General features: G+C 51.3%; 1 protein-coding gene across 4 annotated transcripts in view; it reads left to right on the forward strand.

Moving 5' to 3' along the window:
- The window catches only part of NUMA1 (nuclear mitotic apparatus protein 1), a 63212-nt gene that overhangs the window by 39765 nt on the left and 9890 nt on the right, over positions 1 to 13557 (forward strand). For all 4 annotated transcript variants that reach the window (XM_088465596.1, XM_088465598.1, XM_088465597.1 and 1 more), the window contains exons 21-24: positions 5535 to 5811; positions 5914 to 6050; positions 7694 to 7924; positions 8097 to 8201. In XM_088465596.1, the coding sequence (XP_088321722.1) occupies positions 5535 to 5811; positions 5914 to 6050; positions 7694 to 7924; positions 8097 to 8201 (750 nt within the window). The remainder of the gene's footprint in view (positions 1 to 5534; positions 5812 to 5913; positions 6051 to 7693; positions 7925 to 8096; positions 8202 to 13557) is intronic.

Consider the following 13557-nt stretch of genomic DNA (forward strand, 5'->3'; position numbering starts at 1 on the left):
GATCGCCCTTTTGGGGCACACTGGGCACACTGCACTGTATTTCTCCCCTTCTATGTTCAAGTGGTTTTGTTGTCTCTCGCTTCCCATTGCATGTAGCTCATGATTAGTAAATAACTGAATACGGTTAGACTAGGGTATGGCTGGATTATCGACAGTTAATAGGTTGACACCAGGTGATCGACAAAAGTTGCAAACGTTTGACACATGTTTTTTATATGGTCCTTCAACATTTTTAATGTTAAGAGCCGCACACACTGGACAATAAAAGTGAACGCTAACTATATCGCTCATCGAACTATCGAAGATGTGTGCTCACGCGAGTCGTTAACAATATCCCCCGTTGGCTGTACTAGCAGCCAGATCTGGGGATATCGTTAACGATGCCATGATGCCGAATGCAGTATGGCCCCGAACCGCACCCCCCTCGCCGCCATTTTTTGTGGTTGACATCAGCGAGTGTGTATACAATTAGCGATATCGGCACCCCCGCAGCTGCCGATATCGCATCATATACACACTCTTCTAATGTGTAGGAGCCTTTAGGCACTAAGGAGAGGGTTAGGCTGCTGGTGGGAACAGTTAGGCACTGAGGGGAGGGTTAGGCTGCTGGTGGGGACAGTTAGGCACTGAGGGGAGGGTTACGCTGCTGGTGGAGACAGTTAGGGTTAGGCACTGAGGGGAGGGTTACGCTGCTGGTGAGGACAGTTAGGGTTAGGCACTGAGGGGAGGATTAGGCTGCTGGAGGGGAGTTTAGTGTTAGGCACTAGGGGGAGGGTTAGGCTGCTGGAGGGGAGGTTAGTGTTAGGCACTGGGGGAGGGTTAGGCTGCTAGAGGGGAGGTTAGTGTTAGGCACTGAGGGGAGGGTTAGGCTGCTGGTGAGGACAGTTAGGGTTAGGCACTGAGGGGAGGGTTAGACTGCTGGTGAGGACAGTTAGGGTTAGGCACTGAGGGGAGGATTAGGCTGCTGGAGGGGAGTTTAGTGTTAGGCACTAGGGGGAGGATTAGGCTGCTGGAGGGGAGTTTAGTGTTAGGCACTAGGGGGAGGGTTAGGCTGCTAGAGGGGAGGTTAGTGTTAGGCACTGGGGGAGGGTTAGGCTGCTGGTGAGGACAGTTAGGGTTAGGCACTGAGGGGAGGGTTAGACTGCTGGTGAGGACAGTTAGGGTTAGGCACTGAGGGGAGGGTTAGGCTGCTGGTGGGGACAGTTAGGGTTAGGCACTGAGGGGAGGATTAGGCTGCTGGTGGGGACAGTTAGGGTTAGGCACTGAGGGGAGGGTTAGGCTGCTGGTGGGGACAGTTAGGGTTAGGCACTAGGGGGAGGGTTAGGCTGCTGGAGGGGAGGTTAGTGTTAGGCACTGGGGGAGGGTTAGGCTGGTGGAGGTTAGTGTTAGGCACTGGGGGAGGGTTAGGCTGCTGGATGGGACAGTTAGGGTTAGGCTGCTGGTGGGAACACTTAGGGTTAGGCTGCTGGTGGGGACAGGTAGGGTTAGGCACTGAGGGGAGGGTTAGGCTGCTGGTGGGGACAGTTAGGGTTAGGCACTGAGGGGAGGGTTAGGCTGGTGGTGAGGACAGTTAGGGTTAGGCTGCTGGTGGGGACAGTTAGGGTTAGGCACTGAGGGGAGGGTTAGGCTGGTGGTGAGGACAGTTAGGGTTAGGCTGCTGGTGGGAACAGTTAGGGTTAGGCTGCTGGTGGGGACAGTTAGGGTTAGGCACTGAGGGGAGGGTTAGGCTGCTGGTGGGGACAGTTAGGGTTAGGCTGCTGGTGGGAACAGTTAGGGTTAGGCTGCTGGTGGGGACAGTTAGGGTTAGGCACTGAGGAGAGTGTTAGGCTGCTGGTGGGGACAGTTAGGGTTAGGCACTGAGGGGAGGGTTAGGCTGCTGGTGGGGACAGTTAGGGTTAGGCACTGAGGGGAGGGTTAGGCTGGTGGTGAGGACAGTTAGGGTTAGGCACTGAGGGGAGAGTTAGGCTGCTGGTGGGGACAGTTAGGGTTAGGCACTGAGGGGAGGGTTAGGCTGGTGGTGAGGACAGTTAGGGTTAGGCACTGAGGGGAGGGTTAGGCTGCTGGTGGGGACAGTTAGGGTTAGGCACTGAGGGGAGGGTTAGGCTGGTGGTGAGGACAGTTAGGGTTAGGCACTGAGGGGAGAGTTAGGCTGCTGGTGGGGACAGTTAGGGTTCGGCACTAAGGGGAGGGTTAGGCTGGTGGTGAGGACAGTTAGGGTTAGGCACTGGGGGGAGAGTTAGGCTGCTGGTGGGGACAGTTAGGGTTAGGCACTGAGGGGAAGGTTAGGCTGCTGGTGGGGACAGTTCGGGTTAGGCACTAGGGGGAGGGTTGGGCTGCTGGAGGGGAGGTTAGTGTTAGGCACTGGGGGAGGGTTAGGCTGCTGGATGGGACAGTTAGGGTTAGGCACTAGGGGAGGGTTAGGCTGCTGGTGGGGACAGTTAGGGTTAGGCACTGAGGGGAGGGTTAGGCTGCTGGTGAGGACAGGTAGGGTTAGGCACTGAGGGGAGGGTTAGGCTGCTGGTGGGGACAGTTGGGGTTAGGCACTGAGGGGAGGGTTAGGCTGCTGGTGAGGACAGTTAGGGTTAGGCACTGAGGGGAGGGTTAGGCACTGAGGGGAGGGTTAGGCTGCTGGTGGGGACAGTTAGGGTTAGGCACTGAGGAGAGTGTTAGGCTGCTGGAGGGGAGGTTAGGGTTAGGCACTAGGGGAGGGTTAGGCTGCTGGTGGGGACAGTTAGGGTTAGGCACTGAGGGGAGGGTTAGGCTGCTGGTGGGGACAGTTAGGGTTAGGCACTGAGGGGAGGGTTAGGCTGCTGGTGAGGACAGTTAGGGTTAGGCACTGAGGGGAGGGTTAGGGTGGTGGGGACAGTTAGGGTTAGGCACTGAGGGGAGGGTTAGGCTGGTCGTGGGGAGGGTTAGGCTGCTGGTGGGAACAGTTAGGGTTAGGCACTGAGGCGACGGTTAGGCTGCTGGTGAGGACAGTTAGGGTTAGGCACTGAGGGGAGGGTTAGGCACTGAGGGGAGGGTTAGGCTGCTGGTGGGGACAGTTAGGGTTAGGCACTGAGGAGAGTGTTAGGCTGCTGGAGGGGAGGTTAGGGTTAGGCACTAGGGGAGGGTTAGGCTGCTGGTGGGGACAGTTAGGGTTAGGCACTGAGGGGAGGGTTAGGCTGCTGGTGGGGACAGTTAGGGTTAGGCACTGAGGGGAGGGTTAGGCTGCTGGTGAGGACAGTTAGGGTTAGGCACTGAGGGGAGGGTTAGGGTGGTGGGGACAGTTAGGGTTAGGCACTGAGGGGAGGGTTAGGCTGGTCGTGGGGAGGGTTAGGCTGCTGGTGGGAACAGTTAGGGTTAGGCACTGAGGCGACGGTTAGGCTGCTGGTGAGGACAGTTAGGGTTAGGCACTGAGGGAAGGGTTAGACTACTGGTGAGGACAGTTAGGGTTAGGCACTGAGGGGAGGGTTAGACTGTTGGTGAGGACAGTTAGGGTTAGGCACTGAGGGGAGGGTTAGGCTGGTGGTGGGGAGGATTAGGCTGCTGGTGGGATCAGTTAGGGTTAGGCACTGAGGGGAGGGTTAGGCTGCTGGTGAGGACAGTTAGGGTTAGTCACTGAGGGGATGGTTAGGCTGGTGGTGGGGAGGGTTAGGCTGCTGGTGAGGACAGTTAGGGTTAGACTGCTGGTGAGGACAGTTAGGGTTAGGCACTGACGGGAGGGTTAGGCTGGTGGTGAGGATAGTTAGGGTTAGGCACTAAGGGCAGGGTTAGGCTGCTGGTGAGGACAGTTATGGTGCATACACACGGTCAGCTTTTTCTTCAGATCTGAACGATAATGGTGCATACACACGATCAGATTTTTTCTTCAGATATGGACGATAACGATTTAAAAATCGTTCAGTCGTTCATATCTGAAGGAAAATCGTTCATATATGACATGCCTGGACGATCACCGATGCGCGTTCCCGTTTGTCAGATAACGATATCTGACATCTGATGGGTTTGCAGTCAAATCAAAATCTGACAAGTCTGACAAATCTGACCGTGTGTACGCTCCATAACTGTTTAAAAAAATCGTTCATATCTGAAGGAATATCTGACATGTCTGAACGATGCGCGTTCCCGATGCTCAGATAACGATATCTGACATCTGATGTGTTTGCAGTCAGATTTGAACGATTCCATTAATTTTAGTGCAGTCAAAAATCGTTCATAGTTCAAATCGTTCATCTGACAAATCTGGCCGTGTACTCAGTACACTGTACTCGGGGTGAGGAGGTACTGGTGTCCTGTACTATGAGGCACATCTTCCTGCTACTAATACCTCTTCCTATACACAGTACTCGAGGTGAGGTGTTACCGGTGTCCTGTACTATAAGGCACATCTTCCTGCTAGTAATATCTCTTCCTATACATAGTACTCAGGATGAGGTGTTACTGGTGTCCTGTACTATGAGGCACCTCTTCCTGCTAGTAATACCTCTTCCTATACACAGTACTCGGGGTGAGGTGTTACCGGTGTCCTGTACTATGAGGCACCTCTTCCTGCTAGTAATACCTCTTCCTATACACAGTACTCAGGGTGAGGTGTTACCAGTGTCCTGTACTATGAGGCACATCCTCCTGCTACTAATACCTCTTCCTATACATAGTACTCAGGGTGAGGTGTTACTGGTGTCCTGTACTATGAGGCACCTCTTCCTGCTAGTAATGCCTCTTCGTATACACGGGTACTCGGGGTGAGGTGTTACTGGTGTCCTGTACTATGAGGCACCTCTTTCTTCTAGTAATACCTCTTCCTATACACAGTACTCGGGGTGAGGTGTTATTGGTGTCCTGTACTATGAGGCACCTCTTCCTGCTAGTAATACCTCTTCCTATACACAGTACTCGGGGTGAGGAGGTACTGGTGTCCTGTACTATAAGGCACATCTTTCTGCTAGTAATATCTCTTCCTATACACAGTACTCTGGGTGAGGTGTTACTGGTGTCTTGTACTATGAGGCACCTCTTCCTGCTACTAATACCTCTTCCTATACACAGTACTCGGGGTGAGGTGTTACCGGTGTCCTGTACTATGAGGCACCTCTTCCTGCTAGTAATACCTCTTCCTATACACAGTACTCAGGGTGAGGTGTTACTGGTGTCCTGTACTATGAGGCACATCTTTCTGCTAGTAATACCTCTTCCTATACATAGTACTCAGGGTGAGGTGTTACTGGTGTCCTGTACTATGAGGCACCTCTTCCTGCTAATAATACCTCTTCCTATACACAGTACTCGGGGTGAGGTGTTACTGGTGTCCTGTACGATGAGGCATATCTTCCTGCTAGTAATACCTCTTCCTATACACAGTACTCGGGTTGCGGTGTTACCAGTGTCCTATAATCTGATATACTCGGCGCCAACGTCACTTTCCTTGTAGACCACAGATAATCTGAGTCCATGTATCAGGGTCCTCTCTGTGCTACCCCTGTGTGCTCTGGCAGCTGCCCCCTGAGATGTGACTGGATGAATTTTATATGTATTTTTTTCCTTTTATGGTTTAGAAAACAAAGGAAGAGGTGGACCCAGAGAATGCCAACACCTCTTTCTACAGCCTCCGCTCTGCCCCTTCTCAGCCTAACTTACAGCAGAGCGTACGGCGCGGGAGGAAGCCCCAACTTGCCAGCTCGGCCCCCGCTATAACCAGCCTCCCGTCCCAGGAATCTCTGGTGAGATCCGAGCTCACCTCGTCTGACGATAGCCTGAATAACTCTGTCCTAATGAACTTACCCGGTTACCGGCCCCCCACCCGCAGCTCTACCCGGTTGTCCCAGACAGGAGGTGAGTCTGCTGGAAACCAGCCTCTGGCCAGTGACCGCAAAAGGGGGGAATTAGTAATGGGCGAGTCCTGAGATGTGATCTCTGTAATGTGTCTTGTTCTAGGCCGGAACAGCTTATACATGGGCACCTGTCAGGATGAACCAGACCCCCAGGAAGACTGGAATAGACTTGCAGAGCTGCAGCAGCGGAATCGGACCTGCCCCCCTCACCTTAAGACCTCCTATCCCCTGGAGTCCAGGGTATGTCCTGTGTTATCTTCTGTCTGGATGGTGTGTGTGCAGCCTGCTCACTATCCCTGTGTGCGGGAGATCTTGCAGAATAGTGTTTGCCACGTATGTCCTGCAGCACGTCTGTAGTCACCGTTAAACTGGGCACCCCTAGATTATCGGTTTATAGATGCAGACCATTGCCTTTGTTCTGCTCAGCTGTTCCCCCTACTTCTTCCCCGGCCAGGAGAGTGTTTCTGTGGTTGATGTGTAACATTGTGTCTGAGAAGGAAGACTACCTCCGTGCTGCCATTTATGTCCAAGGACACTAAGAGGGAACCTGGCTCATTCGGATAATCTAAGTGTTACTTGTGGAGATGAAGGATCACAGGCTCCATAAAAAGCTGGGTAATAAAGGACCAGCTAATCCCCCTCACCCCATATAGCTCTCGCCTGTGCTCCCGTGCGTTGTCAGCGTCATACAGATGCAGCCTCCGTCATCGTTGCTGCTATGAGAGCGCATCGCGGCATGGATGGCGCGACTAGTGTCAACAAAAAAGGGGATTGAGATGGCTGCGCTATAACTCCTAAAAACCTCTGGGAAGCTGCCTGGGAATAAAGTTACAGGGGTTCACCTTCCCTGTATGGATAAGTTGCAAAGTAGAATTTTCCCTGGCGCTTCAGTATGAGGGGTTTTATAAAAGAATCAATAAACATAAGTAAAAAATATGGAATTTATTTCTCAATAAGGTAAATAGGCATTCAAAAAGCAATAAATAAAATATACAAAAAACACAGCTACTAGTAGTAGTCTCCTCACGTGAAGACCAGTGAGAAGAACTTGAAGTAGGAACCAGGAACAAGTTCATTCACTTGTTCATACTGAAGCGCCAGGGAAAATTCTACTTTGCGGCGCGACTGGTGTGCCCGCGTCTGGCACGCACCCCACTAAAACAGTTTAGCGGGAACACTAAGGGGTCGATCCGATTAGCCGCGATGATCTCGCCGGGTGCACTTTACAGCAGCCCAAATTCGCATAATTTTGTTCGCGGCCCCCATAGGGTTTTGAGCAAAATTCCGGGCTCTCAGCGGGCCTCGAAGGGTGTGAGATGCCGGTCCGTTGCTGGCGTTTTAATGCAGTTGCGACGGCAACTCGCACCCATCGCGGCTAATTGGATTGACCCCTATGTATGTCTTTTAGAGTGTATGGGAAACCCACGTAAATATGGGAAGAATGTACAAACTCCACACAGGTAGCGCCATGGTTGGAATTGATACCATGAACACAGCCCCAGTATACATGTTAATTTGCAGTTAGGCTAGTCTAAAGGTTAACACCGTGTTTGCCAAATTTGGACCTCACGGTAGCGTGGTAGTGCCAGTTTTCAGGATATGCTTGTCTCTAGATGGTTAGAATGACTGAGGTACTCATTTCTTCATCTCCACTCAAGCAATGGATATCTTTAAAACATGGACTGAGGATGCTGTGGGGACTGTGCTCGGCTTGAATAATTTTGCCGACTGCTGACATAACCCGCCCCATATAGAGGGTTGGACATTAGATAACATGCAGTGCTAGCTGGTTGCTGAGTAGTAATCTGGATGTATTGATAGGAAATGTAGAAGTAACCCTTGTGTATAAGGTGCCATAATACAGAGGTGCCTCCTCATTGCAGCCATCTCTCCTAACTGCCACCATAACGGACGAGGAGGTAAAAACTGGAGACCCCAAGGAGACCCTGCGACGCGCCACGCTCCTCCCCAACCAGATCCGGGAGTCTCTGGCAGGCACACGGAGGAAGACCCTGGCACCCAGCGGAATGGAGGAGGAAGAGGGTGGAGTAACAACACGGCAGCGGGTGAAGCGGGTGACTGAGGAGTCTCACTATGGTCCTGACACCCCGGAGGTGAGGAACGCATTGTTAGTGGTGGGTCTGTCTCTGACCAGGCCATGGATAGACTGTTAGGTCTGTAATATATGTTTCTGTATACTGGGATGGGAGACGGTTCCCTTTCCTCCTCAGTCACAACCTCTGGGTTTTATGGTTTCTGAATTGCAATTCTCCTTTCTCCGAATAGTCCAAGAAATCTGCCAGTTGCTTTCCTCGGCCAATGACGCCCAAAGACAGACCAGAAACCCGTAAAATGTCCACCGCAGAAAGCAAAGCGGGTACCAGCCAGCAGGTGAGTCGCACAAGGTGGCAGGAAGATCTGTGTCTGGTGGGTCCGCAGATACAGGAAGCGTCCGTGAAAGACATTTGTTGTAACCTCCAGATGGGGCAGAGGTGTGCTCAGTGTGCCTCATAGATTTACGCTCCAGACAATAAGTAATGACGTTTTATGTTATAAGAAAATTACAGTAAATGGGTAGCTCTCCTCTGTCCCTGCAGTGTATGGCGTGTGTCTGTGATGTAGTGTATGGCTGCAGTGTTTGGCGTGTGTCTGTGATGTAGTGTATGGCTGCAGTGTATGGCGTGTGTCTGTGATGTAGTGTATGGCGTGTGTCTGTGATGTACTGTGTGGCTGCAGTGTTTGGCGTGTGTCTGTGATGTAGTGTATGGCTGCAGTGTATGGCGTGTGTCTGTGATGTAGTGTATGGCTGCAGTGTATGGCGTGTGTCTGTGATGTAGTGTATGGCGTGTGTCTGTGATGTAGTGTATGGCGTGTGTCTGTGATGTAGTGTGTGGCTGCAGTGTGTGGCGTGTGTCTGTGATGTAGTGTATGGCGTGTGTCTGTGATGTAGTGTATGGCGTGTGTCTGTGATGTAGTGCATGGCGTGTGTCTGTGATGTAGTGCATGGCGTGTGTCTGTGATGTAGTGTATGGCGTGTGTCTGTGATGTACTGTATGGCTGCAGTGTATGGTGTGTGTCTGTGATGTAGTGTATGGTGTGTGTGTGGTACTGTGTGGCTGCAGTGTATGGCGTGTGTCTGTGATGTAGTGTATGGCTGCAGTGTATGGCGTGTGTCTGTGATGTAGTGTATGGCGTGTGTCTGTGATGTAGTGTGTGGCTGCAGTGTATGGCTTGTGTCTGTGATGTAGTGTATGGCTGTAGTGTATGGCGTGTGTCTGTGATGTAGTGTATGGCGTGTGTCTGTGATGTAGTGTATGGCGTGTGTCTGATGTACTGTATGGCTGCAGTGTATGGCGTGTGTCTGTGATTTAGTGTATGGCTGCAGTGTATGGTGTGTGTCTGTGATGCAGTGTATGGCGTGTGTCTGATGTAGTGTATGGCGTGTGTGGCTGCAGTGTATGGCGTGTGTCTGATGTAGTGTATGGCATGTGTCTGTGATGCAGTGTATGGCGTGTGTCTGTGATGTACTGTGTGGCTGCAGTGTATGGCGTGTGTCTGTGATGTAGTGTATGGCGTTTGTCTGATGTAGTGTGTGGCGTGTGTCTGTGATTTAGTGTATGGCGTGTGTCTGTGATTTAGTGTATGGCGTGTGTCTGTGATTTAGTGTATGGCATGTGTCTGTGATGTAGTGTATGGCATGTGTCTGTGATGTAGTGTATGGCGTGTGTCTGATGTACTGTGTGGCTGCAGTGTATGGCGTGTGTCTGATGTAGTGTGTGGCTGCAGTGTATGGCGTGTGTCTGATGTACTGTGTGGCTGCAGTGTATGGCGTGTGTCTGATGTAGTGTGTGGCTGCAGTGTATGGCGTGTCTGTGATGTAGTGTATGGCGTGTGTCTGTGATGTAGTGTATGGCTGCAGTGTATGGCGTGTGTCTGTGATGTACTGTGTGGCTGCAGTGTATGGCGTGTGTCTGTGATGTAGTGTATGGCGTGTGTCTGTGATGTAGTGTATGGCGTGTGTCTGTGATGTAGTGTATGGCGTGTGTCTGTGATGTACTGTGTGGCTGCAGTGTATGGTATGTGTCTGTGATGTACTGTATGGCTGCAGTGTATGGTGTGTGTCTGTGATGTAGTGTATGGTGTGTGTGTGTGGTACTGTGTGGCTGCAGTGTATGGTATGTGTCTGTGATGTACTGTATGGCTGCAGTGTATGGTGTGTGTCTGTGATGTAGTGTATGGTGTGTGTGTGTGGTACTGTGTGGCTGCAGTGTATGGCGTATCTGTGATGTAGTGTATGGTGTGTGTCTGTGATGTAGTGTGCGGCTGCAGTGTATGGTGTGTGTCTGTGATGTAGTGTATGGCGTGTGTCTGATGTACTGTATGGCTGCAGTGTATGGCGTGTGTCTGTGATGTACTGTATGGCTGCAGTGTATGGTGTGTGTCTGTGATGCAGTGTATGGCGTGTGTCTGATGTAGTGTGTGGCTGCAGTGTATGGCGTGTCTGTGATGTACTGTGTGGCTGCAGTGTATGGCGTGTGTCTGATGTAGTGTATGGCGTGTGTCTGATGTACTGTGTGGCTGCAGTGTATGGCGTGTGTCTGATGTAGTGTGTGGCTGCAGTGTATGGCATGTGTCTGTGATGTAGTGTGTGGCTGCAGTGTATGGTGTGTGTCTGTGATGTACTGTGTGGCTGCAGTGTATGGTGTGTGTCTGATGTAGTGTGTGGCTGCAGTGTATGGTGTGTGTCTGTGATGTAGTGTATGGCGTGTGAATGTGATGTAGTGTGTGGCTGCAGTGTATGGCTTGTGTCTGTGATGTAGTGTATGGCTGCAGTGTATGGCGTGTGTCTGTGATGTAGTGTATGGCGTGTGTCTGTGATGTAGTGTATGGCGTGTGTCTGATGTACTGTATGGCTGCAGTGTATGGCGTGTGTCTGTGATTTAGTGTATGGCTGCAGTGTATGGTGTGTGTCTGTGATGCAGTGTATGGCGTGTGTCTGATGTAGTGTATGGCGTGTGTGGCTGCAGTGTATGGCGTGTGTCTGATGTAGTGTATGGCATGTGTCTGTGATGCAGTGTATGGCGTGTGTCTGTGATGTACTGTGTGGCTGCAGTGTATGGCGTGTGTCTGTGATGTAGTGTATGGCGTTTGTCTGATGTAGTGTGTGGCATGTGTCTGTGATTTAGTGTATGGCGTGTGTCTGTGATTTAGTGTATGGCGTGTGTCTGTGATATAGTGTATGGCGTGTGTCTGTGATTTAGTGTATGGCGTGTGTCTGTGATGTAGTGTATGGCGTGTGTCTGTGATGTAGTGTATGGCGTGTGTCTGTGATGTAGTGTATGGCGTGTGTCTGTGATGTAGTGTATGGCGTGTGTCTGATGTACTGTGTGGCTGCAGTGTATGGCGTGTGTCTGATGTAGTGTATGGCGTGTGTCTGATGTAGTGTGTGGCTGCAGTGTATGGCGTGTGTCTGATGTACTGTGTGGCTGCAGTGTATGGCGTGTGTCTGATGTAGTGTGTGGCTGCAGTGTATGGCGTGTCTGTGATGTAGTGTATGGCGTGTGTCTGTGATGTAGTGTATGGCTGCAGTGTATGGCGTGTGTCTGTGATGTACTGTGTGGCTGCAGTGTATGGCGTGTGTCTGTGATGTAGTGTATGGCGTGTGTCTGTGATGTAGTGTATGGCTGCAGTGTTTGGCGTGTGTCTGTGATGTAGTGTATGGCGTGTGTCTGTGATGTACTGTGTGGCTGCAGTGTATGGTATGTGTCTGTGATGTACTGTATGGCTGCAGTGTATGGTGTGTGTCTGTGATGTAGTGTATGGTGTGTGTGTGTGGTACTGTGTGGCTGCAGTGTATGGTATGTGTCTGTGATGTACTGTATGGCTGCAGTGTATGGTGTGTGTCTGTGATGTAGTGTATGGTGTGTGTGTGTGGTACTGTGTGGCTGCAGTGTATGGCGTATCTGTGATGTAGTGTATGGCTGCAGTGTATGGTGTGTGTCTGTGATGTAGTGTGCGGCTGCAGTGTATGGTGTGTGTCTGTGATGTAGTGTATGGCGTGTGTCTGATGTACTGTATGGCTGCAGTGTATGGCGTGTGTCTGTGATGTACTGTATGGCTGCAGTGTATGGTGTGTGTCTGTGATGCAGTGTATGGCGTGTGTCTGATGTAGTGTGTGGCTGCAGTGTATGGCGTGTCTGTGATGTACTGTGTGGCTGCAGTGTATGGCGTGTGTCTGATGTAGTGTATGGCGTGTGTCTGATGTACTGTGTGGCTGCAGTGTATGGCGTGTGTCTGATGTAGTGTGTGGCTGCAGTGTATGGCATGTGTCTGTGATGTAGTGTGTGGCTGCAGTGTATGGTGTGTGTCTGTGATGTACTGTGTGGCTGCAGTGTATGGTGTGTGTCTGATGTAGTGTGTGGCTGCAGTGTATGGCGTGTGTCCGATGTACTGTATGGCTGCAGTGTATGGCGTGTGTGATGTAGTGTGTGGCTGCAGTGTATGGCGTGTGTCTGTGATGTACTTTGTGGCTGCAGTGTATGGCGTGTGTCTGTGATATACTGTGTGGCTGCAGTGTATGGCGTGTGTCTGTGATGTAGTGTGTGGCTGCAGTTTATGGCGTGTGTGATGTAGTGTATGGCGTGTGTCTGTGATGTACTGTGTGGCTGCAGTGTATGGTGTGTGTCTGATGTAGTGTGTGGCTGCAGTGTATGGCGTGTGTCTGATGTACTGTATGGAGTGTGTCTGATGTACTGTGTGGCTGCAGTGTATGGCATGTGTCTGTGATGTAGTGTGTGGCTGCAGTGTATGGTGTGTGTCTGTGATGTAGTCTATGGCGTGTGTCTGTGATGTAGTGTGTGGCTGCAGTGTATGGCGTGTGTCTGTGATGTAGTGTATGGCGTGTGTCTGATGTACTGTGTGGCTGCAGTGTATGGCGTGTGTCTGTGATGTACAGTGTGGCTGCAGTGTATGGCGTGTGTCTGATGTAGTGTGTGGCTGCAGTGTATGGCGTGTGTCTGTGATGTACTGTATGACTGCAGTGTATGGCGTGTGTCTGTGATGTACTGTATGGCTGCAGTGTATGGCGTGTGTCTGATGTAGTGTATGGCGTGTGTCTGTGATGTACTGTGTGGCTGCAGTGTATGGCGTGTGTCTGATGTAGTGTATGGCGTGTGTCTGTGATGTACTGTGTGGCTGCAGTGTATGGCGTGTGTCTGTGATGTACTGTGTGGCTGCAGTGTATGGCGTGTGTCTGATGTAGTGTATGGCGCGTGTCTGTGATATACTGTGTGGCTGCAGTGTATGGCGTGTGTCTGTATACTGTGTGGCTGCAGTGTATGGCGTGTGTCTGTGTACTGTGTGGCTGCAGTGTATGGCGTGTGTCTGATGTACTGTGTGGCTGCAGTGTATGGCGTGTGTCTGTGATGTAGTGTATGGCGTGTGTCTGATGTGCTGTGTGGCTGCAGTGTATGGCGTGTGTCTGTGATGTACTGTGTGGCTGCAGTGTATGGCGTGTGTCTGTGATGTACTGTGTGGCTGCAGTGTATGGCGTGTGTCTGTGATGTACTGTGTGGCTGCAGTGTATGGCGTGTGTCTGTGATGTACTGTGTGGCTGCAGTGTATGGCGTGTGTCTGTGATGTGCTGTGTGGCTGCAGTGTATGGCGTGTGTCTGATGTGCTGTGTGACTGCAGTGTATGGCGTGTGTCTGATGTAGTGTATGGCGTGTGTCTGTGATGTACTTTGTGC

The sequence above is a fragment of the Taudactylus pleione genome, unplaced genomic scaffold, assembly GCF_031769625.1.
Source record: "Taudactylus pleione unplaced genomic scaffold, aTauple2 ptg002040l, whole genome shotgun sequence".
Lineage (NCBI taxonomy): Eukaryota > Metazoa > Chordata > Amphibia > Anura > Myobatrachidae > Taudactylus > Taudactylus pleione.